This window comes from Mesocricetus auratus, unplaced genomic scaffold (genome assembly GCF_017639785.1).
Source record: "Mesocricetus auratus isolate SY011 unplaced genomic scaffold, BCM_Maur_2.0 Super-Scaffold_100024, whole genome shotgun sequence".
In the NCBI taxonomy this organism is placed as follows: Eukaryota; Metazoa; Chordata; class Mammalia; order Rodentia; family Cricetidae; genus Mesocricetus; species Mesocricetus auratus.
Window position 1 is genome coordinate 25,001,399 of NW_024429205.1, and position 25,703 is coordinate 25,027,101.

Genomic DNA, 25,703 nt, shown 5'->3' on the forward strand with positions numbered 1-25,703 from the left:
CTGGTGGGAGAACACCTCCATCTTGTGGTTAGTTGCTCCCAGGTTTATACCTTACAAATGTAAACAGGAAGGGCCCAGAGCCCTCTGTTCTCTCTCTTGGCAGTCATGTTGGTTTCTGGACAGGCAGGACTGGGCAGTCTCACCTATGCTGGCTCTCATACTTGCCCTCCATAGGACACTCTCAGCATTTTCAAAGTCCTCTCAAAATAATTGTTTCTTTTGTCCTTCCAAATAGTTCTTCCTAATGTTTTAATTAGTATACACTAACTATACCTAATAATGGGTTTCGTGATGACATTCACATATGTGTAAATTTGGAAATATTCACCTCCCATCATCCCCTTTTATCCCCCTACCAAGTGCTAGGTGAGCATCTCCTCTGTGTGTGTCTGTGTGAATCTCCCAATGTGTTTCATTACGGTCGCTTGCAGGAACATGGATGAGAGATTATTTACAGGTCTATGGGCTCCTCAGTGGTGATTATATCACCAAACAAAATGTTCCTCCGTGCCCCAGCAACCATTGCTTGCCTCCGGGTCTTCAGAAAGAGGTAGCACCCTTGTGAGATCCTCCTCCTGGCAGCTTTTTGCTGCCTATAAATCCCCTGGGATGTCTCATATTCCATGTGATATGAGGGAATTTCTTGTAACTTGAAGTTGAGGGAGTTTGATCAATTAGACCTGAGCCTAGAAATCTGTGATGCGCTTGCCTTCAGAACATGTGACCACCCCCACACACACATGCTCTGCCCCACCCCAAATGTCAGAAGCGCGGGAGAAAACAGCATGTAGATGACAGCAGAAAGCTGGCCCAGGTAACTTTGCTAGAAAATGCCATGGAATTTATGTAGATGGCTTTCTTTGCCTTATTTACTTGTTCCGTGAATTTCTCCAGTTCATGCAACCCGAGATTAATACACTCCAGAAGCTATACCATAATATTCTGGTTACTACTTTGAGAAACTAGAGAACTCCAAAAATGGAATATAATTTGAAGGCAAGGTTGATGTTGTAGCATAGCGTATTAGAGAGTGGGCTGATTTTTGTCTGCATAAGAAAATAAAATCTATGAAATGTAGTGAATGGATTTTTAAGATTTAATGCCAAGAGAATAAACTTCAACGTTTAGGTCTTTGCTTTTGTAACATTTATACATAGTTAGAGACATATGGGATGCTATTAAAGCCAATTTGGTTGTACACATCGATAGCCCTAACATTTGGGAGGCTGAGGCATAAAGATCACGAGTTCAAGGCTAGCCTCTGCTGCACAGAGGGTCAGGGTGTAGGATTTACATAGTTAGTAATTGCATTCATTGCGTGATGTAAAAGGAGTGTCTCAGTGAATAGGCTGCATCCCTGGGGACCGTCTTGTAGCAGAGAGTGCTAAGGCAGATCTTCGATTTATATATGCCAGTTCCTTCCTGTGCTGACTTCTCCATGAAAACGGCTCAGGGGGGCTGGGGTACAGCTCACAACTGGTCAAGTGGGTGCCTGCCATGCACGAAGCCCTGGGGTTCAGGTCCCTAGTGCTGTATAAACTGAGCATGGTAGCACATAACTGTAATCCCAGTCCTGGGGACGCCGAGGTGGGAGAACCAGAAGTTCAAGGTTGTGCTCAGCTATCTGGGGACTTAGAGGACAGTCTGTGTTAGAGACTTTGTTTCAAAAAAAAAAAAGTAAAAGATAAAGAAGAAAATTTCTCACGAGCCTGCAAACTCCACAAAGACAAAGCCCCTTTCAGTCTTGATTTTTTTTTTCTTTTTGCTGGATCTGTGGGACCAGAGCAGTTTAAAAGCAGAGGCTTTGCTGCTGTGGGAAAAATCAAACAGTGGGCGCATAAGGGGGCTGAGAAGTAGAGGTGGCTCCTTCTTAGTTCAAGCAAGACTTAGAACTCTAGGTTGAGGACTTGGGCCGCGCTGGGTCGTCACCTCCATGATGCAAAGAAAATGTCACTTAAAAATAAGCAGGCGTGGTGAAGCCAGGATAAAGTGGCTGACGTCTGAGGTCTGTAACTACAGACTGCTTTGCAGCCGAGTCATTTTAAAATGCGCACAAAGCGCACTTGTGAGACTGGAGATAATGCATGTGTAATGAACGCCTGAGTTCCACAAACGATTTCTTCCCACCACCTCAAGGCCTTCTCTGTGAAACACAGAAATAGCCGTGCAGTCTGTCAGTGGCTCTCAGACTGAGTGCCTTGGCCTCCAGATGACATTTGGCAATGGTTAGCAGCATTGCTAACTGGTACGGCTTTGGGAAACGTACCCCTCACATGTAGTGGATGGAAGGCAGGGCTGTGGCTAAGCACACTGCAACGGCAGGGTTATCCTGATGTAATCTACAGTCACTGGGGAGGGAGTCTCAGTGAGGGATTAGCTAGATTAGGCTGGACTTTGGGCACGACTGTGAGAAGACACACCCATTGTGGGTGGCACCATTCCCTTGGCAGAGAATTGTGGGCTGGGAATGGAGAAAGTGAGTTGATCAATACCAAGCATGCATGCATTCATGGCTGTATTCCTGATTGCGGATGCTACGAGATGGGCTGTAATGTGGAACTGTGAGTCCTTTTTCCCTGAAGATGCTTTTATCAGGGTGTTTTCTCACTGCAGAAGAACAGAAACCGAGAGAAATGCAGTGCACGGAGAATTTTCTGACATGTGGTATGGACAGTGCTGGGCTTGGGAAACCTTGTCTTGGTCATAAAGGCATTGTGTTAAAATGTTGGAGGGGCTGGAGGTATAGTTCAGTGCACCAATATGCACTTAGCATGTGTGAGTTCCTGGGTTCAATCCTAAGCACCACACATCACTCACTTAAAGGAAAAAAAAATGACCCAAATAACAAATTTGTGTCGGCGAGATATCTTACTGCAGTGAGTCTTTGTCTGCCCAGCCTGCCAGAGCAAATCATGACACAGAAACGTAGTATTAGTTATGAGAGCTCGGCCCATAGCTTAGGCTTGTTCCTAAGTAGCTCTTATAACTTAAGTTAACCCATTTCCATCCATCGACAGCTGCCATGTGGCTCAGGGCTGTTACCTCATCTCCTACATGTATGCTTCCTTCAGGTCTTGCCCTCCTCCTTCCAGCCCGGAAATCCTGCCTGGTTATTGGCTGTTCCGCTTCTTATTAAACCAATCAGAGTGACATATCTGTGCACAGTGTATTATCTCAAAGCATCTTACATTGATTCAAATATTACTTATCAAAGTCCATTAATACAGATCAAAAAAGGAAGGGTTTTTTTTTCCTTTTTTTTTCTTGGTACTTAGGTTTCTAATCCAAATTATTATTATTTTCAACTGCTGGCTTCTATCGGTAGCCGAAGTTCCTTTGCTTGATATATTTATAAAATTTTAAATCAATATGAGTTCCTTCCGTTGATTTATTTATTTTGTTGTTGTTGTTATTGTTGTTTTGAGACAGGGTTTCCTCTGTGTAGCCCTGGCTGTCCTGGAACTTACTCTGTAGTAGGCAAGCTGGCCTCAGACTCAGAGATCACCTGCCTCTGCCTCTGGAGTACTGGAATTAAAGGCGTGGGCCTCCACTGCTCCATTATTTATAAGATGTAAAACCTGTTGCTTAGCTGGGGATACCTCTGTGGGTAGAATGCATGGCTGACCATGTGTGCAGGGTGCTGGGGTTCATGCTTGGAATTCTAGTACTTGGAAGATGCTCAAGATCACCCTTGACCACATAGCAGGTCTGAGGCCAGCCTGGGCTACAAAATAGCATCCTGTTGTTTGCTTTCCAAGTTTATTAGGCATAGACCCAAATGAATCTTGCCCAAGCTCAGTTACAACAGCCACACAATAAAGGCACTCTTAACTTGTTAAGAGATTGGCCAAGTATACTTGGCCAGTTGTCTGGCACTTATTGTATGAAGTTAGGGCAAAGTTATCTGTCTCACATGTACTTAACCTGACATTTAGAGTTGGTAGATTTTTTTCTTTCCTTTTACTAGAGTTTCCCATTTTCTATGGAGGAATATTGTGGATTTCTGTGGAAGAAGAGAGTTGGAAAATTGGGGTAATTCCATTATTTCATTGACTTTCTCACAGATGTTGTGAAATATATCATGTTGGAATAATTGTCAAGGGTGAAGGAAGCCTTTGAAGAAACTTTGTGGTTGTGTTCATTGGCTTAAAAGTCAACTCCTTTTCCTGGACATTTCATGACACATCTGCAATTCACTTGGTAGGATCGTAGATGCTGCCCTAGGTGGTCTGAAGTTTCCCGTTACAGGGAGCAGGAGCTGATACATGCTAAATCCGCTTTCATGCTCATGGCGTTGTCATTAATGCCGGGTTGCCATCACAGTCATAGCTTGCTCTGATGAAGATTGCTGAGTGCTTACTGCTTCGTTTGTGTCATGCGCTGTACTAGGTGGTCCTCACAAATTACCCATCCTTACCACAGCATCCTGAAGTAAATGCTACTGTGTCCATCTTAGAGGTAGGAACCATGCTTGGAAAGGTTAAGCAATTTGTCTACAGTTGCGTAACAAGGGAGTAGGAAGGTCTGGAAAGGCCCCCCTCTCCACTAATGACTTTTCCTGTTTTCAAAGGAGGAGTTGTGATGAAGTAGTACTTTAGTGTGTAGTACAGAGAAATCCGACCTTAGCCGTCAATTCCAACAGTGGAGTATGATGGAGAGAGCTTGGCAGGGAGAGAGAAGACATCTGATGGTACGATTGGCGATGTTCAGAAAGGTTGACGCTGTTGAGTGGTCTTTCCCCTCTTCGCCAGCACTGGGGGCAGGATGTGGGACTTCAGGTGTGCACTCGCGTACGAACAAAGAGGAGGAGTCCCTCTGGCTCCTGTAGTCCAGACCTCTGTGCTCCGTGTGGTGCTCCTGGTGTGCCTGATGGCCCTCTGGGCTTGTGGAAGCTCTGGACATGTGGGCAGCAATTTCGTGGAGACACCCTGTCCATATCCAGGAAACTGTGGGAGCTGAGATCTGTCCTGGTCTTTCCCAGCCAGGTGCATGCACATGTACACGAATGTTTCCATCGTTCCCACTCTAGGTGATGGGGAACCTATGTTCTTCTCCCCAGGATGCCTGATAGATCTCTGTCCCCCAGGGACTGTACTTAGTTGATTACCCGTAGGCCGCTTTGGTCTGCGACCAGATTAAGCACACATGTGTTAGTGCCCTGTGGTGGCAATGCTTTTGAGTTTTAGGATCTGTTTTACTGATGAAACAACTGAGCAAAAAGAAGATACTTGGCTAGTGCTGGAGAGCTGGCTTTCTACCTGGGACGGTCTGGTGTCAACATCTGCGCCACCGTCTGCATGCATTGACATCTTTTATGTTTGCATCTGGGGCACCTGCTGGTTAGTGGGCGTGAGTGGAAAGAGTGGGTGCTGCCCATGACCACACCCAGGAGGAAGCAGAGCATTGCTTCCCCTCGGTGTGATGCAGTTTGTGTGCAATTCCGGGATAGTGGCAGAAATCCCGGTCACTGGTGCTTGACTGTGGCCAGAAGAAAGGCTTTTGTTCTCAGGACCTCTGCCCTGTTTGTGTCCCCAGGGTCTGGATTTCCCAGTCTGGGACTGAGTTTCACAATCTGTTTTCCGAGCTGGTCCAGAAACACTTTCTGAATGTTCTCTGGTGCTGCTTGACTTTCACTTTCTGTGGTTCTTTCAGTCTGATGGTCTGCCAAAGGCGCTGTGGCCCGAGACAAAGGGCTGTACCCTGTACACAGCTCCGAGCACTGCCTCCGGCTGTGTGGGCACTTCTGGGGCTGCTGTGTGGACTGTGTGATCTTTGCATCTCCAGTTTTCCATCTGAAGTGTGAGAGGCTTAAAGGAATAGCTAATCCAATTCTATAGCTCCTTGCCACATTTTTAAAGACAGGGAACCTCTGTGAGAATTTGCTAAAAACACACATTACATACAGACAACTCATTAACACCATTCCAAGGGATGCAGGGGACCCAGACTCTGTCCAAACGTCAGTCATCCAATACATAACAGATATGTTTTATCCGTCTTTGACAGGCTGTGTGTTTTATTTAGATTTGCTGCTCCGACAGAGCTGTTTGCTTGAGGGCAGAAATGTCTGTTTTGGCCCTCAGTTTCAGAGGTTCTAGTCCATAGCCTGTTGATTTCGTGATGAAGTAGAATATTATGGCAGTGGGAAGATGTGGCTGAGGCTCCTCCTTTCTCTCTCTCCAGGATCTCACTGTGTATCCCTGACTATCCTGGAACTTGCTGGTCTCAAAATTATAGATGCCCACCTGCCCCTGCCTCCTCAGCGAAGGTATTAAGGTGGGCACTACCGGGCCCAGCCAGTCCTAGATGATTTTCAATCCAGTCAGCTTGGCAAAAACAAACAACAAAGCTACTACACTATAGCATTTCATGAAAACGTTTTTTTTTTTTTTAAATAAAAAAGGCATTAAAATAGTGTTATGTTAGAAACTCTAAAACTTATAAACTTCCCTGCTGGAGTTCTGAAGTAAAGGAGGAAGGTTCAGAATTGGTGTTGATGCCAGTGAAAGGTTTTGACCACTCCGAGGGGGAGGGGTCGTGCTCCTCATTCTTCTTCATTGAATTCATAAAGATCCCCTGCCCACCTTGGAGGAATTACTCATGAAAGGATGTATTTCAGGTGACATTTCAGCAGGAATGCTGGGTAACTAGTTTTCAGTCGTACTTTAAATAAAGGTCATTGGGAAAGCACTTGGGGAACTCTGGATCCCACAGAAAAGCCCAAGGCTATCCTTATCTGTCCCCATTGGCCTTGGAATTGCACTTGGCAATTATTCCTGAGGTTCACATTTTCCTTTAGTTTCTTTTCTTTCTCTTTTTCCTTTCTTTCTTTCTTCCTTCCTTCCTTCCTTCCTTTCTTTTTCTTTCTTTCTTTCTTTCTTCCTCCCTCCCTTCCTTCCTTCTTCCTCCTCCCTCCCCCTTCTCTCTCTCTCTCTCTCTCTCTCTCTCTCTCTCTCTCTCTCTCTCTCTGTCTCTGTCTCTCATATTCTCTCTTCCTCTCTCCCTCTCCCTCTCCCATCTCTCTTTCGTTCTTTTTTTTAGTGTTGAAGATTGAACCCAGGCCCTCAAATATGCTGAGCGATCCTAACAGGATCTGACTTACTCCTTTAACGCCTGCCTGCATTTTGTTCTTTGTTGCTCCAATGCCCCCTCCCCTGGAGGGGCTGCTTCACGGAGGTGGGCAGTGGGCTCCCCTTTCTTTGGGGGAGGCTTCAGTGCTTTCTACATTTCATTCCTGCCCCAGGTGGAAGGTAGGAAACTTTGAGAGGCAGAGGCCGCTCCCGCTGGGATGCAGTGTGTTAGAAGACACATGGTGCCCATACTCCATCTGTAGACTTTCCTCAAGTGGAACATAGCTTTCAACAAACTAGCGTTCAGTTCATAACATTCTAACCAGTTTCTGGTGTGTTTGAATTAAGCCTTTGTTTCATGGACGTGTATTTTCAAGGGGGACTACATGAGCAAAATCAAATATTTGATTTACAGCAGTTAAGATGGTTCATGCAAATGCTCCTGGATCCCACCCCCACTTTCCCTCCCATTCTCTCGCCCCTGCTGTTGCTCAAGGACTCTGATGGGATTTTGTTCACCAGCTGGGTGGAAACAGTTGGGGGGAAATGTAGTTAGAGCAGAATACTTCTGTAACATTTTCTTGGCTAACCCCCCCCCCATTGGCAGTTAGGATATGCCTGTTCAAAACATTTTCTGTTTTCCCTTCACTGGCTCTGCATTTCCCAGTGTGAGCACTTCTAAGTTGTTTCCTTCATTTCTTTTTTAATAAGAACCTATCACACACACACACACACACACACACACACACACACACACACACTCCATGTGAGCAAATGCTGCTTTTGTTTCCAGGGAAAATCATGATTGTATGGCTTAAAAGCTTGTTCTTCACGGAGGGGAGCTGTGAAAACCCTGAAGCAATGGTGCTGCCACTGCTGGTCTCCTAGGACTTACGTTGGCAGTTACGGAAGGTCTCACGATAGCAGCGCATCTCAGGGAAGGTCTCACGATAGCAGCGCATCTCAGGGAAGGTCTCATGATAGCAGCACATCTCAGGGAAGGTCTCACGATAGCAGCGCATCTCAGGGAAGGTCTCATGATAGCAGCACATCTCAGGGAAGGTCTCACGATAGCAGTGCATCTCAGGGAAGGTCTCACCATCATTGGTGTTTCAGTTGCCCCTTTCAATCTGTCAGCAAAACAGTTGGTACCTTGAACTTAGCACCTCCTGGGCCGCCTGTGAGTGGAACCTGAAACTCAAGATATGAAGAGAGACTGTAACAAAACAAATGTATTCTGATAGGAGGAAGCTGGGCACTGATGTTTATGACTTCTACTAGAGCAACAATAGAACTACCACAGTTCCTCACATCTGTAAGCCATTTACAATAATTTTGTTAATCATCCTACAAAACAACACTTTTAAAACAGGCCCCATCTCTTTATTAATGATGTAAAAGAATTAAATTAATGATAGTCATTTGAAAACAGTGACAGAATAGGATTTAAGAGTTTTTGTTGTTGCTGAGGTTTATTTAAGCTTCCATCTTTCCTTAAGACTGTCTCAGATACATTTTAAGAAAACTAGAAACAATTTTCTAAAGCACTTCTGGATCTAGGAGGGCTAGTGGGGTGACTTTTGTCATTGTTGACAATTATTTCATTTTTTTATTGCTAAGCTGCGTTACTTCTCTTGCCTTCAGTTCCCTTATCTGTAGAAGAATGAAGTGACTGGATCCTATGATAGCCTGAGTTCCTGCTGGTTCCCTGGGCATGGCTTTTCATCAATGAGCTTATGATTAGCCTCACTGAAGGGCTGTAGAACACCAGACCATTATCCCACGGATGATATATTAAGTCTGGGGGAATTACACGGGACTATTTGCTGTTAATTGGGTTCCAGTTCATTCTAAGTGAGCATCATTAGGTGATGTTGCTTTATTCTTTACTGAGTTAGGGCTCATAGATTTCCCATCTACTAGACATGGGATCCCTCCCTTTGACGTTGGCAAACAGGCTGGCTTCATGAAGTTATGAACCCCATGGATTTCTGAGTTAATGTGTGAGGTAATGCCATCTTCTAACCGAAAAACAAATACATTCACCCATTCCTTTAAAGAGAGCATATTTTCCCCGCACTTAAATATTTCCATTACCAAATGTAAACATGCTTAAGAAGGTGGAAACATTTCCAAATTTATACCATATATTTTGTTCTGGTGTAGGGAAAAAGTTGCTATGTGACTGAAAACTACTCCTTAGGTAACCTAGTTACTTAAAAATTAACAAGGAATATTTCCATTCCACACTTCTTTGAAATAAAACTGTAGTTATGCAAACTGATACTGATCTTGAGTGAAATATGCTTCAAAATATAAATAGGAGTTTCCTATTATTTGACAAATAATTATAGGTAACATAAAATAGAGAAAGTATCAAATCAATTACACAAAGACATTGGAAAGCAACCAGAACCAAGAAGTAGAAGGGGTTCAAACTTGTAGAAAAAGAGACCCCAAATGTCCATGTATGAACTCTGTCCAAATTTTTTTCAGGTCCCTGGGGGATAGTGAAGTCCCAACTGAGAGGTCACAGGTCAACAGCTGAGAGACCTGATTAGATACACCACAGGGTAACAATTCAGAGTTGAAGTCTAGTTACGTGACTGTGCGATCCACCACAACAAACTCCATCCTTCCAGAGGATGCGCAGAGACTCCACAGTGTGATGTCCATGGCATCCCAGACAGCAGAACAGTCACGAGAAGAAAGAGAAACTGGTCCCTCCTCAAGAGATAAATCAGTCCCCAGAAAACAGCCCTAAGACGAAGGGTCTGCTGGAGTCAGCATGTAATGGCACCTGCTATAAATAGGGCTACGGACATAAAAGGAAGTGTGGTCTCTAGTGGTCTTTATGCAGCAGTAAATGGAGAATTTTAATAGAAAAACAGAAAACATAAAAGAAAACAGGGACATGAAAAGGAAGGAATGAACTTTAGATTGTTTAACACAGGGATCAAAGGGAAAGGTTATTATAAAAAGTTAAAGAGAAAGGCCACCCCGCCCCCATGCTGGGAGGGTTAATACTTTGTAACAGTGTGTATGTAATTGTAGTCTCGGAGGTGAGAAGAAAAAATGGTAGGAAAGCCCAGCAGTGTGGTGGCCAGCAGTGGCCCAGACAAGGTGCAGAGTCTAACTTCACAGACTCAGTCACGAGTGTCATTCCCTCCGTGTTTAGCAGTCATCTGACGACCACTGTAGTGACCGTCAAGTGCAATTTTGTTTCCATTATCTGTGCATTCCCGAAATGCATGATCTCAGACCAGTAGACCACTACGCTTTATAAACGCACAGACATCTCTAAAATTCGTTTAAAAGAAGGTAGGGTCTCATTATTCCACTCTTGATGGTCCTGGAACTCACTGTGTGGACCAGGCTGGCCTTCAACTCACAGAGATCCTCTTGCCTCTGCCTCCCAAGTGCTGGACACCACCATGCCTACCGTCTTTTTTTTTTTAATTAAAATTTTTTATTTCTAGTGTGTGTGTCCCTGCACATGCATGCACTCCACTGTACCTATGTGGAGGTCAGAGGGCAGCTTGTTCTCCCCTTCCGCCATGGGGGCGTTTGGGGGCTCAGACTCATGTTGTCGCACTTCGCAACAAATGGCCACACCCGCCAAGCCATCTTGCTGGTCCCAGTTTGATTTGTTTCCAGCTCCTTCTCCCCTGATTCCATTTGGAGTCACAAACATTCCATCTTAACGATATGGTAATCATTTTCTCTCTCTTCAGTTGAGGTCAGCTTTCAACTACTGACTTATACCCCCAGTGTTTTCCTGCATTCTCTCTATAATAGAGAGGCTCCAATTGCTTGAGGAGACATTGTCCAAGATCCCCAGTTGGTGCCTAAGTAGTGAATAGTATTGAACTTTGTGTGTATAAGTTTTTCCTATAGGTACATTCCTATTATAAAATTAACTTTATAAATTAAGCACAGTAAGAAGTTAAAATCAATTAAGATAGAACAATTATATCAGCTATCATATTGTGGCAAAAATACTTGGCCAAAGCAATTTAAGGAAGGAAGGAAGGAGGGAAGAAAGGAAGGAAGGAAGGAAGGAAGGGTTGGTTTATTTTGACTTATGGTTTGGAGGGATGCAGTCTATCATGGTGGGCAGGGCATGTCAGTTTGAGTCACATTGTATGTACACTTGGGAAGCAGAGAGAGATGAACGTTGATGCTCTATCATTGTCTTCTCTTCCCCTTTCATCCACTCAGGCCCCCAGCCTCTAGGGTGGTGCTGCCCACGCTGAAGGTGGATTTCCCCTCTTCAGTTGCAAGCTCCCTCCCAGATTTGCACTGAGGCAACATCGAAGCTGGTCCAATTGTCAGTGTAGATTATCCATCATAGAAGTTACATCAGCATACTGTAAGAGACACCTTTAGAACTCTTCAGTTTTTTATGAAATTTTAATAAAGCTTTTTTTTTGACACATTTGACAACATGTAACTGAAGGTGAGGAAAGAGAAATTGTGTGTGTGGGTGTTGCAGTCACATTTAACTTCTTCAATTACATAGTATACAAACAAGGAAATGTTTCTACATCTAGAAATTTTTCTATTACATTGATATTAATTATTTTTATTCATTTTATGGTAGTTTATGTTGTATGTGCTGGCTTATTGAGTAACTCTTGTGCTAATGGGCGTTTATTAAGTTTGCAGCATTGGTTTTTTTTTTGTGTGTATGTGTGGCGATTACAAGCAGTGGTCTGACAAACATTTTTATTTTGTGTTCATACATTTTAGACTTTCGCTGGAAGTAGGCTATAAGGAATCTGACTAGTACAGTCATATTTAAAATTTTTAGTTTCTTTTCCAGTCTGTTATGTTTCATGTTTTTAACCAGGAATCCAGAAAAGCTGGAATCGTATTCCGTCAGCAGTATGTATGAGCGTGTGTACGTGTGCATATGTATACATGCTTGTGTTATTTGTGTGTCATTCTGAATGACTCTTCCACTTTGTTCAGGTAGGCAGGGTCCCTCACTCAAACCCAGAGCCGGTTGATATGTCTCTTCTTACTAGCCAGCTTCCTCTGGAGATGCCCAGTCTCCCTCTTCTGGGGTTGGAATAAAAGGTGGGTCACCAAGCCCACCTGGTATGTTAGCATGGCTTTGGGGATCCAAACTCTACTCCTGGAGCTTGTCTGTCAAGTGATTGAGTCCCCGAGTCATCTTCCCAGTTTGTTTTCCCTTCAATTTTTGTGAATTTGAAGAATTCAGCTAGAACTGTTATGCTGAATTCATCTTGTTGAGAGCTGTTGATGCCTTGCATCTTACCACTCCGCGTGGTCATGGGGTCCCTGGTGAGTGGTGGCATGCTCTGGATATTCGCCTTGTTTTCCTACATCCCTTTGGGCTCCTAGTTAGTTTTGTCTTCAGTTTGTAAGAGACTTCTGCATCGCTCTGATTTTTCATGGCAGGCTCTTTTTCTTTGTAGTCTGTTGTTTAGTTGTGACATTTCTGGTGCCCTTTAATTTTTTTCTCATAAATAATAAGCTCCCTTTCTTGGTAAGTCAGTGTGATTTTTCTCACAGGCAAATTTGGATGATTTGCTTAGGAATTCTAATGCCAATAGAGTAAGGAGTACCTGAGGAAGGCTCTTCAGCGTGTGTGTGTGTGTGTGTGTGTGTGCATGCGTGTGTGTGCGCGTGTGTGTGTGTGTTTGTGTGTGTCTGTGTGTGTGTGTCTGTGTCTGCGTCTGTGTACAAACCACACTGCAGTTTAAATTGGGAGCATACTGGCCCCTGCACAAAGATCTGATGTGGAGGGACTTCCTTGATTGCATCCTGCTTCTCGTGAAGTTTTGTACTCCTCTAACTCCCCTCCCCCACCCCAACCCCCACACTAGCTTTTCCCAGATCCACTGAGTCAGGAAAAGTGTGGCCTGGCTTTACAGGCCCTGTATGGCAGTGGGTATTTTCTTTGTGCTGGGTGACATCCTAAGAGAGGACTGGAACAGATGTTGGAATTTGGTTCAATGCTTTCAATATTTATTACCTAGATGGCCTACTTTAACAGCAATTGTAATAGAAAAAAATAAAGCAAGGCCATTTGGGGAAAATAGACTTTGTTGCATTCATCTTAAAAATACTGGAAGAATCTCCCCCCTTTCTTCTTTTGCTTATTTTATTTAGCCTGAAATTAGGAAAATAAAAGCAGAGGGGTTCTTGTCTTATTCTGAGAAGATATCTACATGCATGTTACACTCAACATGTTTTTCCCCAGCAGGTCTTCTCTTATTGTGACTGGAAAATGGCTTTAGAGTTCTCGATGCACTGGGGACCTCCCTCTAGCAGACTTAGAAGTGAGGTGGTGACATGGGGACTTGGACGGGTTTGGTGATGTGCACCCCGGGTTGGCAGATCCAGGGGCACAGGCAGATATGGCCATTGAGTTTCACGGGTTCCATGAGGCCTCTTCTTCCCGTCTCCATCTCGGTCTGTGCACCCATTGAGTGATCAGAAGCGGGTGTTTTGTAGGTGACCAGGTATTCACCCTTGACTCTTCGGGTGCCTGTACCAGTGTTTGATGGAGGGAGATTCATCTAGGAAGAGGGGAACCTGTTTTAAAGAGGACTCTCTTTTGTGTGTTCTTGCTCTTTCCGCTTATAGGAGGGAAGGGTAGAGTAGAGAGCTGGCCTCCTAAATACCAGTGTGTGCGCCAGTCTTCAAGTCTCCTGGGCAAAGCAACGGCGTGGTGACTGCACATTTCTGTAGGTGCAATAGCTACGGCGGTGAGACTAGGGAGAGACGGGAGAGTGAGCAAGGTGGGGCGGGAAGGCTTCCCAGGCAGGCGCAGTAGTAGGTTCTTTCTGCCGTGCAGGATGCAAGGTGAGGGTCACCAAGTATAAAACGACACTGAGTTGCAGAGATGGAAGTCTTACCATGTAGTTCTAGGAAAGGCTATAAAAAAATCGATGCTTTAGAGTGAGGGTTAGAAGACACTGAAAATTGTAGAGCTGGCTCTGACTTGAGAATCTGCATAAACAGTGCAAAGAGCCAGGTGGTGGTGGTGGTGCACGCCTTTAATCCTAGCACTCGGGAGGCAGAGGCAGGTGGATCTCTGTGAGTTCGAGGCCAGGCTGGACCGACAGCCTCCAAAACAATACAGAGAAACCCTGTCTCGTAAAAACCAAAACCAAACCAAAACAACAACAACAACAACAACAAAAAGTGCAAAGAGAACACTCACATATTTGGAAGTGGCCAATAAACAAGTCTCCTTCTGTGTCTCCCAGAAGTACTGAAGGATGGGACGGGGGGTAAGATATCTGCCTCCTGTGAGGTATCCACTTCAGATCAGGCACGTGACTCAAGAGGGAGGACGGGCTAAGCAGTCACTGTTCTGTTGCTGTGAAGACACACTGTGACCAAGGTAGCTCTTAGGAAGGAAAGTATTTAATTTAACTGGGGGCTTGCTTGCAGTTTCAGAAGGTCGGCCATTATCATTGCAGCAGGGTGCTGGGGCAGCAGAGGAGAGCTACATCCTGATCCTGTAAATAAGATGCTGACTGAAGTCCCAGCTAGGGTCAGGCTTGTGTTTTGACTGGACAGCTTCCTAAGTAGCACGAATTCATTCCTCTGTTAAGAGTACCCGGTGTCTGGTCAGGTTACTATGATGTTAGTGGCCGCAGATGATGGCTGCTTGGATCTCTTTAGGTGGCAAATGATGTTTTGGTGGTTATATTGCCATCACCGCTACCCACTCCCCTTCTTTACCCTCCTTCTCTTCTCACTCCTTCATCTCCCCCCACCCCCTCCTTCCCCTCTCCTCCTGATCCTCTACCTCATGATCATCCTTCTATATTCATGTGTTCTATGTTCTTATTCAGAACACACCAATTTCAATGACACTGTTACCCCCCAAACCCTCTCTGGGTTGATATACAAAATTCACCATCACAGAGGGGCATAGAATAAGTGAGTCTTTCCTTTTATGACCAGTTTAAATATAATGAATTGTTAAAAACCTTCCAGAGTTACTACTTTTTTCAAATGAATAGATAGATGTAAAAGTGTTAGAAAAAGAGAAACCTATTGTATTCTTCGTATGCTTACAATTTTCCATCTTTGACCCATGGGCTGTCTTCTAATTCACTCATTAGACCTTTGATCCTAGTGGTCTCCAACATGCCGCTTCTCTTATCTTAATTTTTAGGGTTATCAGTCCTGTTAGAGATTGCATTTGGTTCCATTAGTTATTTTCTTGTTATTTTTTTCTTTTGCCAGATTTGGATTTCACTTTCACTTTCTCTAGTTATAAGGCAGCAGACACCGGTGGAGGAGACCTTCCTTCTTTCCCTAAGTAGGCAGTCAGCACTATGATTTTATGTTTTGGTAATTTATTTGGTAGCATTCCATGGTCTTAAACTGTTGTATTTTCATTTCAATTCAGTTAAGAATAATGAATAATTTCCACTGTGATCATTTCACCCCCTGTGGTTCATTGTTGTCTTAGAGTTGCTATTGCTGTGATGGAACACCATGGCCAAAAGCAAGTTGGGAAGGAAAGGGTTTCTTTGCTTACACTTCTACATGTTAGTCCACCACTGAAGGAGGTCAGGACAGGAGCTCAAGCAGGGCAGGATCCTGGAGACAGGAGCTGATACAGAGACCATGGAGGGTGCTGCTTACTGGCTTGCTCCTCATGGTGTGCTCAGCCTGTTTTCTTATAGAACCCGGGACCACCTGCCTAGGCATGGCATCATCCACGATGGACTGGGTCCTCACTCATCAATCACTAATTGAGAAAGTGCTCTGTGGCCAGATCTCATCGAGGCATTTTCTTAATTGAAGTTTCTCCCACTCAGACGACTCTAGCTTGTACCAAGCTGACATAAAACTACTCTGCACAGCTGTACTGTATCATGATGCTTAGTTTCCAGTTACTTGGGTATTTCATAGGGCATTTTGCTATCTATTTCTGGATTATTCCATTATGGCTAGAATGAGATATTTTATATGACTTAAATCTTTTAAATTTTATGAAAACACATGATATGTCTTTGAATATTGTCTTCTTGGTCAATATGCTGTGCATATGTCTGAAAGCAGCGAGTACTCTGTAAATTAGTGCAGTGCCGTGTAAGTGTTGACTCGGTGAGGCTGGGTGCTGCTGCTGCTGCTGCTGGAGTCTTCTTTATCCTCCTGGATTTCCTGCGTGCTCGCCTCTGTTAGAACAGAAGCTTTTAGACGTTTCTCTTTGTCCAAGGCATTTCTGATTGTCTTTTGCTGTCCTGTCTCTTAGGCTCGGTTGCTGTGTGGTCTTAATGAATTAACTTTTACCTTATGGGTCAGGTCTATCAGTCCTTGGTTAGAATCTCAGCTCTGCAATCAGCTCCTCTGTGACACGAGGGGAGATTCCAGTCTTGTATTTCCCTGACCTGGGACACCCCTTGTCACCCTCTCCTGCTCACCCTGCTTGTCTCAGTGTTTTTGGTGGCTCTTTTGCACGTGGTGTATGGTCTGGTCTTGCTTTCTGTCTTTGCCTGACAGCTGTTGACTTTTCCCTGGCTTGTTCAGACATTTTTGTATTTTTCAAGCACTTACAGAAAAAGAAGCGATACAACAGGTCTCCACACAATCTGTTACTGGCTTCCAGCTTCCAAAGAACAGGCTGTGTTCTCTGGATTCTTTCAAAAATTCCGTATTCACTTACTGTGAGTGTGTGTGTGTGTGTGTGTGTGTGTGTGTGTGTGTGTGTGTGTGTGTGTGTGTGTGTTTGCATGTGCCATGGGTCCTGGGGTATTGATCTCAGGTCGTCATGTCTGGTGGCAAGTACCTTTACCCACTGAACCATTTCATGTGTCCCTATCTGTTTCTTATAGTGTCCTCTCCATAGCTTAAACTTCAACAACAACAACAACAGCCAAACACGGGTGTGGTGGTACATATCTTTAATTTTAGCACTCAGGAGGCAGAAGCAGGTTTTTTTTTTCTTTTCTTTTCTAACTTATCCCTTTCATCTCAGCTGATGTCCCCCTTAAGAGTTTTTGCTGGATGATTCCTACATTTATGTTGGTGTGGTCACCAGCCTTCCACTCTCTGTGTTTCTTTGGTTTGTTTTACTTTCATGCTGTTTTATATTTTGGCTTTTTGTTTGTTTTGTTTTCTGGACTACTTCAGTTCTTGCTTGTTCTGTTACAATCAGTATATTCCATCCTGTCCTGTGGTCTCTTCAGCAGCAGCCTCTGGCCTCCAGTGTTCAATAGGTGATTCTGCATGAATGAGATCACAGACCACAGATCCTGTCTCATGCTCCATGTGCTTACGTGTCAAGCCAGGTTTCGTCTCCCCAGTGGTTTGCATTGCTCCGATGTTCCTATGAGTCCTCCCTGGGAACTTGTGTGTCCTCCCCGGGTACATCATTGCCCACATTTTCTTTGCTCCAATGTCTTCCCTTCTCCTGGAGCATCAACCACCCACACTTGTCAGAAACTTGAAGGCAGCAAGACCCCCATGATGACTTGACTTCTATAGCCAGACACTGGGCCTAGGGACTTGAGCTGACTTCTTCAGTCTTCCTCCTCCATCACTTACCACTCTGCTCCCTTTTCGCCTGTTACAAACTCCAGGAAGCTCACCATAGGCAAAAGGGTCAGATGGTGTCAGACAGACCTTTTGTGAGAAAGGTTTTATGGCCAGCTGGGGGTTCCCTTGTGTGAGGTCCAGAGCCTTTGTCTGAAGTGGAAAGTGCTGAGTCTTTTGCCAGATCCTCCCACCCTCTTGCAGGTCAAATAATGGATTTAGTTAGAAATATGGAAAAGTTTAGTTAATCCGTGCACCAAAAACTGCCACTAGGAAGGCAGCAGTGTAAACAGTGTGTGACTAATCCTTTCTTCTGGGGAGAGAGGTTCTGTGCAATTGTTTGCCCCATGTTTACAAAGACACAGAGGTTTCCATAGATGCAGATCCCTGAGCAGCCGGCCATGTCCCCATCTCCTTTCCCCTTCTTCTCCTTTTATTTTCCACTGGCATTCCCCTCGTTCCTTCTGACCCCCTTCTGGTACTATTGCCACGCTGTCTGTGTGGCCAGTGACCTGCTACCAAACCCAACGGTCTTTCCTAATTCTGTGTGTCCCGCTGCTCTGCAGCAATCTGTGAATAATCTTTTCTCCCTTCCTTTTTGAAATCTTTTCCTGCTCATCATTTCTAGACCTATACTGTTTGGTTTTTAATCTCTTCAGATCCCCTAGCTATCCTCTTTATTATCTATCTATCCATCCATCTCATCTATCACCTATCTAACATGCATCTATCTATCATCCATCCATCCATCCATCTATCCATCTCATCTATCATCTATCTATCTATCTATCTATCTATCTATCTATCTATCTATCATCCATCCATCCATCTATCCATCTCATCTATCATCTGTCTATCTATCATCCATCCATCCATCCATCCATCCATCCATCCATCCATCCATTCATCTATCTATCTATCTGTCATCTGCCTATCTTAATGAGTTGAGATTTTTGGAATTCCATGAACAATGGTTCCAAAGTTCACTACAAAATGAAGAGGCTGGGGGTGTGGCTCAGTTGCTAGAGTGCTTGAGTTCCTGGATGCAAATCCCCGCACTGCAGAAGCTGAGCGTTTTCAAACACATATGCAGGTCCAGCAGGTGGGTGATGGAGGAACCTGAGACTAGATAGGTCACGGACCCTAGGGGAGGGGAGGAGTTGTTTTCTTAAATGGGAATCTTGTACTCTCAGAGGATGTGAAGATGTCAGCCATCCTTAACTGTATGCCAGAGAGCAGAAAAGTCAGGATGCCAGCCGAGTGTGGTTCACCCTCAAAACTGTTTGTGACTGGCTTTCAAATAGCCAAGACTGGCCTTAAACTCATCTTATAGCAGAGGATGACCTTGAACTTCTACTCTGTGTGCTTCTACATCTCAACTGCTGGACTTAACAGGCATGTGCTATCACACTCGGCGTCTGTAGTGCAGGATACAGGTCTAAGGCAGACGGAATTCCAGCCCTGAAAGGGGAAGTTGATGTAAAGTCCCACTCCTAACAAGGAAGCTATTTGCAACTGATGCTGGTGGGAAAGGAGAGGTCAGCTGTCTCCAGTGGAGTGTCACTGGATACACCAACCACATTCCCATGGACGGTCTTACACCCAGGAGCAGGTGGGCAGCTCCCATATTTCATGGAGACAGTTTTTCACTGGAAAAATAGAAAAAATAAAACAAATCCTAATTGTGTAAAATTTTGTGTCTACAAAATAAGTTGCCAAACTTTCTACCTAATGATGTAACATTTAAGAAAGGATGTAGGTTGTATGTAATCTGTATGAACCAGGCTTTTAATCCCAGCACTTGGGAAACAGAGACAGGTGGATCTCTGTGAGTTCCAAGGCAGCCTGCTGCTCTACATAGTGAGTTCCAGGACAGCCAGGACTATGTAGAGAGACAAAGAAATTACTTTTTAATATAAATCCCCCTTCTTACAGAATGTTTCTACAATTAAATATGACTATTTTCCAAGACTAGTTGATTCCGTGATTTTTAATAAAGCAATTTTAAAATTCTTTTCACATTTGTTTAATATGTGTGAACACATGCATGCCACAGCATGTGTGTGTGGGTCGGAGGACAACTTGCCGGAGTTGGTTCTCTCCTTCTTCAGGTGAGTCCTGAGAAAAATCAAACTCAGCTTATCAGGTCTGGCCCCGAGAACCTTTAATGGCTCATCTTCTTGATGGTTCACTTTCTAATCTTCTTCTTCTTCTTCTTCTTCTTCTTCTTCTTCTTCTTCTTCTTCTTCTTCTTCTTCTTCTTCTTCTTCTTCTCCTCCTCCTCCTCCTCCTCCTCCTCCTCCTCCTCCTCCTCCTCCTCCTCCTCCTCCTCCTCCTCCTCCTCCTCCTCCTCCTCAGTTTTCCTTTTTGGAAGTGCTGGCTCTTTAAAACATCACCACTTCCCAACTTGGAGGCCTTCCCCAACTGCTTTCTGGAGATCTCCTTGTGCTTCTGTCTGTGAGATGAAGGCAGCCTTCTTCTCCACACACCGGCCCCTTCTCCTAGTGGCTTTTGCTCAGTACACCTCTTTGTTCCCACTTTCCCCTCTGGCCTTGAACTAGCAGTGCTCTTTGAGGTAACTGGTCTTTACGGCTTCACGTTTTCAAGGCCTCTCTCGCTCCCATCCTTAACTCTTGATGGCAGTGTTCTCCACACGGACCCTTCTTGATGTATTTGCTGCAAATGTTTTCTAAGATCGGGAACGATGAGGGACTCCACTTCCATTCTTCCTCTTTCAGAGTTTTTAGCTTCCTCCAGCCAATCCCTGACCTTTATGTCACCAGAATTGGTAGTGCAACATGGGAACCTGTAATAATTTGGTGCTCTGCTGCAATTGCACATCCGTAATACTTGTCTGTGGATGTCCACTCAGTCATATTTTCTACTCTGACAATTTCTGCTGTTTACCTTCTGCCCGGCGTCTTGCTCTGATTGCTCACGGTCATATGGGGACCAGTCTTTCTGTCTGCAGGAGAGGGCTTTACTGAGGAGAGGAGTAAATGTTAGCATTTTATCCCAGGTTGTCTCATCCCTTTAGAGAACAATATTTTTATTTTAACCTTGAAAGGTGGGGTGGGAATCCATTTTGACCCCTGGATGGTTTGGCTTGCTGAGTTAGACAGAGTCATTGTCTCCACATATAGACTTTCTAGGAAGACACCAGCCACACTTGTCCTCATCATTTTTCACTTGGATTCTGTATCCAGAATCCCTGAGGTGCTGTGTCCGGGCTTGAAGTCCTACAGGGATCTCTGACCAATGGCCTTATGCCTCAGACTATAGTCTACGAACTGTCCTGAATGAAATTGCCTAGGACTTCTTAAAAAATAGATCAGAGGAAAAATAATGTCAGGATATCTTTCACAGTGATGGTAGCTGTTGTTTTGTGAAATTTATTTTGCCTGTGTACAGACGCAGGCATAGGTGGAGACACAAACTAAACCTCCAGGCAAAACAGGCCGCTTACTGTGGGTGGAAGAAAAGAAGTAATCACCCTACCCCATGTCAGGCGTAACTTCTCCCACCTAGCTGTGGCAGTGTTTTTCACTATACCTTGAATATCCTACAAATCTGGTTTAATGCATCTTAGTGCTTATCGGTGGGTAATCCAACGTATGCCAGCTGGATGGAACAGGTACTAAGGACTGGAATGGAGGGCGGACCTGAGGCCCATGAGGGCTCCAGCAACGGCAAATGCTAGTTTTTATGTACAGGATTAAGGAATTATCTTGTGGCGTGGGTAAAACAGGGAGATATGCAAGTGGATGGACAATGGGCGGGGCTTCAGGCTTTCAAATATTTGGAGCTGCCAGTGTGATTGTATTTAGAATTTATAATTTTCCCCTTACCTGTGGTTTTGAGGAAGGACGGAGGGAAGGAGATCAGTGAGTGTGCCCCCTTTTATTCTGAACCAGAATCCCCATGGTTTGGATTTTTAAATTTTCTTTTCAAAAATTTGCACCTCCCCACTTTGAAAGGTACCAATACAGTGATGTGACTAGCCTGGTGTCTCCTCTCACAGCCAAGCCTCCCCGCATCCTGGGAATGGGGGGGAGAAGAAATTACATAATTAAAAACGAATTGCAGTTTGTTTCTGAAGTAGTAGGATGAAAGACAGATGAAGGCTGTCACCACACTCCAGACTTGGCACAGCCTGCCCTCTTTCCTTTGATTCTCAGCTGTTACACAGAGGGGGAGTCCTGTACTCAGACACCTACCTGCAACTCATTTCTTGCAGCCATTACTTTTCCAGTTCAGAGGGAAGAGCACCCCACCCCCACCCTGCCTTACCTTCTGGAGATGGCCAGGACAGGAGTGTTAGTGGCTCTCTAGGTCTCCTGGAACTCCCCTGAGTCCTCCTGTTCCAAACAGGAGCTGGTCTGTGTCTTTGTGCAGGGTGACAGAATGACTTAGAGAGAATGTCACTTCCAAGTTGGGAGGAGACTGATAGAATAGAGCAGATTTGTCCAGCTGTTTCCACCCGCCCCCCAGCATACTTTAAGTTCAAAACAACACTTACATCATCAAAATAGAAGTGTTTATAGTGCTAATCCTCAGGCTTTTCCTAATACAGTCATTAGTCTGGGTGACAAAGGGAGGGCCCTGTGTGGTACCACATCTGGGAAGATACAGATCCAAGTTTAGGCATTTAGAGATCACAGGGTTTGAAGTGGTGAATGCCAAGGCACCAACACCCTCACCCCAGCCACTTCTGGTCCATAATCTCTCAGGACTCCCTCCTTATCCCCAACCGGAATGAATTCGAGTGAACTTATATGAGATTCTTTGACTATTTTTTCATGAAGACACCTAATGGTGGAGCTTTGGTGACAAGATGATCTATCTTTTGGGTTGAATTTTATCTCTTCTACTGTTGGGTAGTCCCTTGAGGGACCCATCTTTTGAGTCAGACCTCACCAGTGAGCAGGTACCCTTTCAAAGAGTCTTTGCTGTTGGTGGCAGTATACGTAGTCTAATGAGTGGGGGCGCTGGAGAGATGCTTCAGTTGGCCAAGTTCTTGCTTTGTGAGTGTAAATCTGATCCTCAGCAGTGATGCAAAGAGCCCAGTGTGGCAGCACAGGCCAGTGATCCCAGCTCTCGGGAGGCAGAGAATTGGTGAGGTCCAGGTTCAGTTAGGTGGAGACAGATTGAAGAAGACATTGGCTACCTACCTGTGGTGTCCACAGACAGACAGACAGACAGACAGACAGACAGACACACACACACACACACACACACACTCATGGAAACAAACATACACTGCACACTAAATAAATAAAATGAGTCAGTATCTTTTTTTTCCTGTTTTTCATTATTGGTCTTCACCCATGATTCATTAGCCTTATTATTCATAGAAACTGGTAGGTATAAAACACTTAACCTGAGTTAACTTATATAATTTATATAGCTATATTTATGTAATTATGATATCCGGCATAAAATTAAATAGATGTTTCCCCGAGGCATTTTAATGATATATATGCACATATTTCAGAAGGAATTATGCATGTATGTGGGTATGTATGTATATTGAATTAGCATCTCACCATATAGCCCAGGTCTCCCTCGAACTCCAGATGCCCCTGTTTCTGCTTTCCAAATGCTGATATTAGGGCATGGCCACCATGCCCAGCTTATTTTATTGTATTTTCTGCTTTAGTGTGTCCATATTTTTATAGTCATCTTTTCTCTTGGCCTTGTATAGAATCTCTGCTACAGAGTGGGAAACTGAGGCCCCAAGAGCCAGATGAGCTGAGCTACTAGAGTGAGGCAATGTGGAAAGTCCCGCTGTCCCACACTGGCTCTCGTACTTTCGGCTGATTTCTTGTACTTTCCTCTTCTGCTTGTTTAGTTCTTTTTATTTATTTGTATGTGCATCATCTGTTCGTGTCTGCGTCTTCGCCCTTTTCTAAGAAGTAGATGCCCCATGTTTTGCATGAAGCCCATGGTAGCTACACTCTGAAGCCTTTGATAAAATGCACCTGCGACAACCCATTTCTCGCCCCACACTTTGACTACACCGACGAATCCCTCCTTCCGCACTGGGTGGTCCCACCTGTAAACCGGTAGTTCCTTCCTCGTGTGCCATGAATGGTGGCATGGATGAGCCTTGTGTAGCACAGGGATTTCCTCCTGTAGCACCAACAGTAAAAAACTCAGAGACAGATATCTTCAGGCTAACTTTATTGTTAGATCACAGATAAAATATCACCATACCTTCTGGAGTTTAATTTCATGTTCTCTCCTTCTTAGCTGGCTGTTAAAACCCCATGCTTACTTTCTGACCCTCTTTGTTTCTTCCCAGAGTGGCACCCTTGACTTCCCAGAATGTGATGATTCATCATGGCCAGACTCAGGAGTATGAGCTCAAGTCCAAGTACCTCCCATCCCCGAAGGTGGTCTCTGGAGAGCAGTCCATGGAAGGGGCTTTCTCTTTAAGATACGGGCAGGATCCAGGCACCGCACCCTTTCAGTGTGAGTATCTGCTCAGACGGCCATTTTCCTGTGTTGCAGATTCAGAGTTTGGAAACGTTTTCTTTGGTTTAGATGGCTGTAATGTGTCACAGTAGATAAAATTCAAGAGTCATTAAAACACCTCCTTTGGTTCCTAAAACAACCAGAAAGCAGATTTTTTAGCGTGGTTTCCTTATTCAGAGGAAAGACATTTTTCCGGGACTTTGGAAATAAATCTGGAGGAACTTGCCTGGGATTCTGTTTCTGCAGGATTTCTTCTTCTGGGAGACGTGTTCCCTCTAATTTTAGGTACAGCTGCATGTCTGACATGTTTGTATTGATAAAATGTTTTCTTTAGCGAAGCTGCCAAGACCCATTCCCTGCGAGCAGCCCATTTGTCCTGCTTGACTCTGTGAGGTTCACCTACGGTAGCTGTTTTTATGCTGAAAGGTTCACTTCGTTTTCAGGCTACCCCGCAGATGGCAGGGAAGACTTGCCGGAATTTGTAAAGGACTATTGTGTCTGGGGCCAGCATGCTTCATATCTCCCTGTGTAAAGCTCAAGGACACAGGCCCTGGCTGGGAGGGAGGGAATGTGATGATTTGTGGTTTAGGTACTACGGAGTGTCTGCTGGCAGCGTCTGCGGAGAATGCTCTGGAGCGAGACACAGACCATTCAGAGGCGAGAGCTAGACTCACCCTCTCATGCCAGCAGCTTCCTGCTTAGTCCATGTTGACTGATTGCCTTCACCATAGCTGAGCAAAGAGCGTGCCAGGTGTGAGGTGAAGGACTCCCTGTTACTACCAGGAATAGTGCAAATAGCCCAGGCAGAGTCATGCTACTGTCTGACACTTTAGAAGCTGGAATCTGCTGTGGATTTGCTACTCTGTGGCTGTCCCAACCTCCCACTTTCTATTTTGACCCTCTGGTGATTGACACTTACTTTTTTACCATACAAGATTCAGTGGTAGATTTATTCGTCTATGTTTCATCTTTCCAGAAAGTTGTCTTCTGGGGCTGGTGGCTGGGCTCCAGAGCAATAGTTTGGTGTGGCTTATTGGGATGGTGACAAAAGTAAATCAGGACCTTAGGGAAAGATGTAGAAACCACTGGAATCATCTCTCTTTCAGGCAAGACAGCTCCTTGACAGTCACAAAAGAACAGCTGTAACCACCGGGTTCCTTAACACTCTTTGAGCTCTGCAGGGGGAGTGTTCCTTCTGTGGAAATGTCCCCCGAGCATGTTTTTCCAATTCTGATTTTAAAAGTGAACAAAAGGAGGTACTTATTATTTCTTGGGATCTCATATAAACACCTTTTGAAAACTCTCTAAAGTTTGGAAGTGATAAGAAGGGAATGTTTGAAACCTCATGATCATATTGCTAGAGGGAGAAAAATCCTAGCTCAATGGAAAAGTCAGGAAAGGATGAAGTGTGGTGCTCTTGGCTGGTTACTATTGACATGTTATTCAAATGTACATCTGTCTACACACCCAAAACCCTATCTGCTTACTACCTCTGTGTCTGTGGGAATTTAAACTCTACAGCCTTGCTGACCTGTCCTCTGGAAAATGAAATGATGTGTGTTTTTACTCCCGCGCCTCTTGTATGCGTTTTCTATGTAGTGAGGAGCTAGTGAAGGCTAGGGA

At 44.6% G+C, this 25,703-nt stretch overlaps 1 protein-coding gene across 8 annotated transcripts in view; it reads left to right on the forward strand.

The window, feature by feature from the left end:
* Ltbp1 (latent transforming growth factor beta binding protein 1) overlaps positions 1-25,703 on the forward strand; it is a 375,435-nt gene that overhangs the window by 108,828 nt on the left and 240,904 nt on the right. For all 8 annotated transcript variants that reach the window (XM_021229273.2, XM_013116008.3, XM_040730932.1 and 5 more), the window contains one exon: positions 23,908-24,077. In XM_021229273.2, coding sequence (XP_021084932.1) covers positions 23,908-24,077 — 170 coding nt within the window. The remainder of the gene's footprint in view (positions 1-23,907; positions 24,078-25,703) is intronic.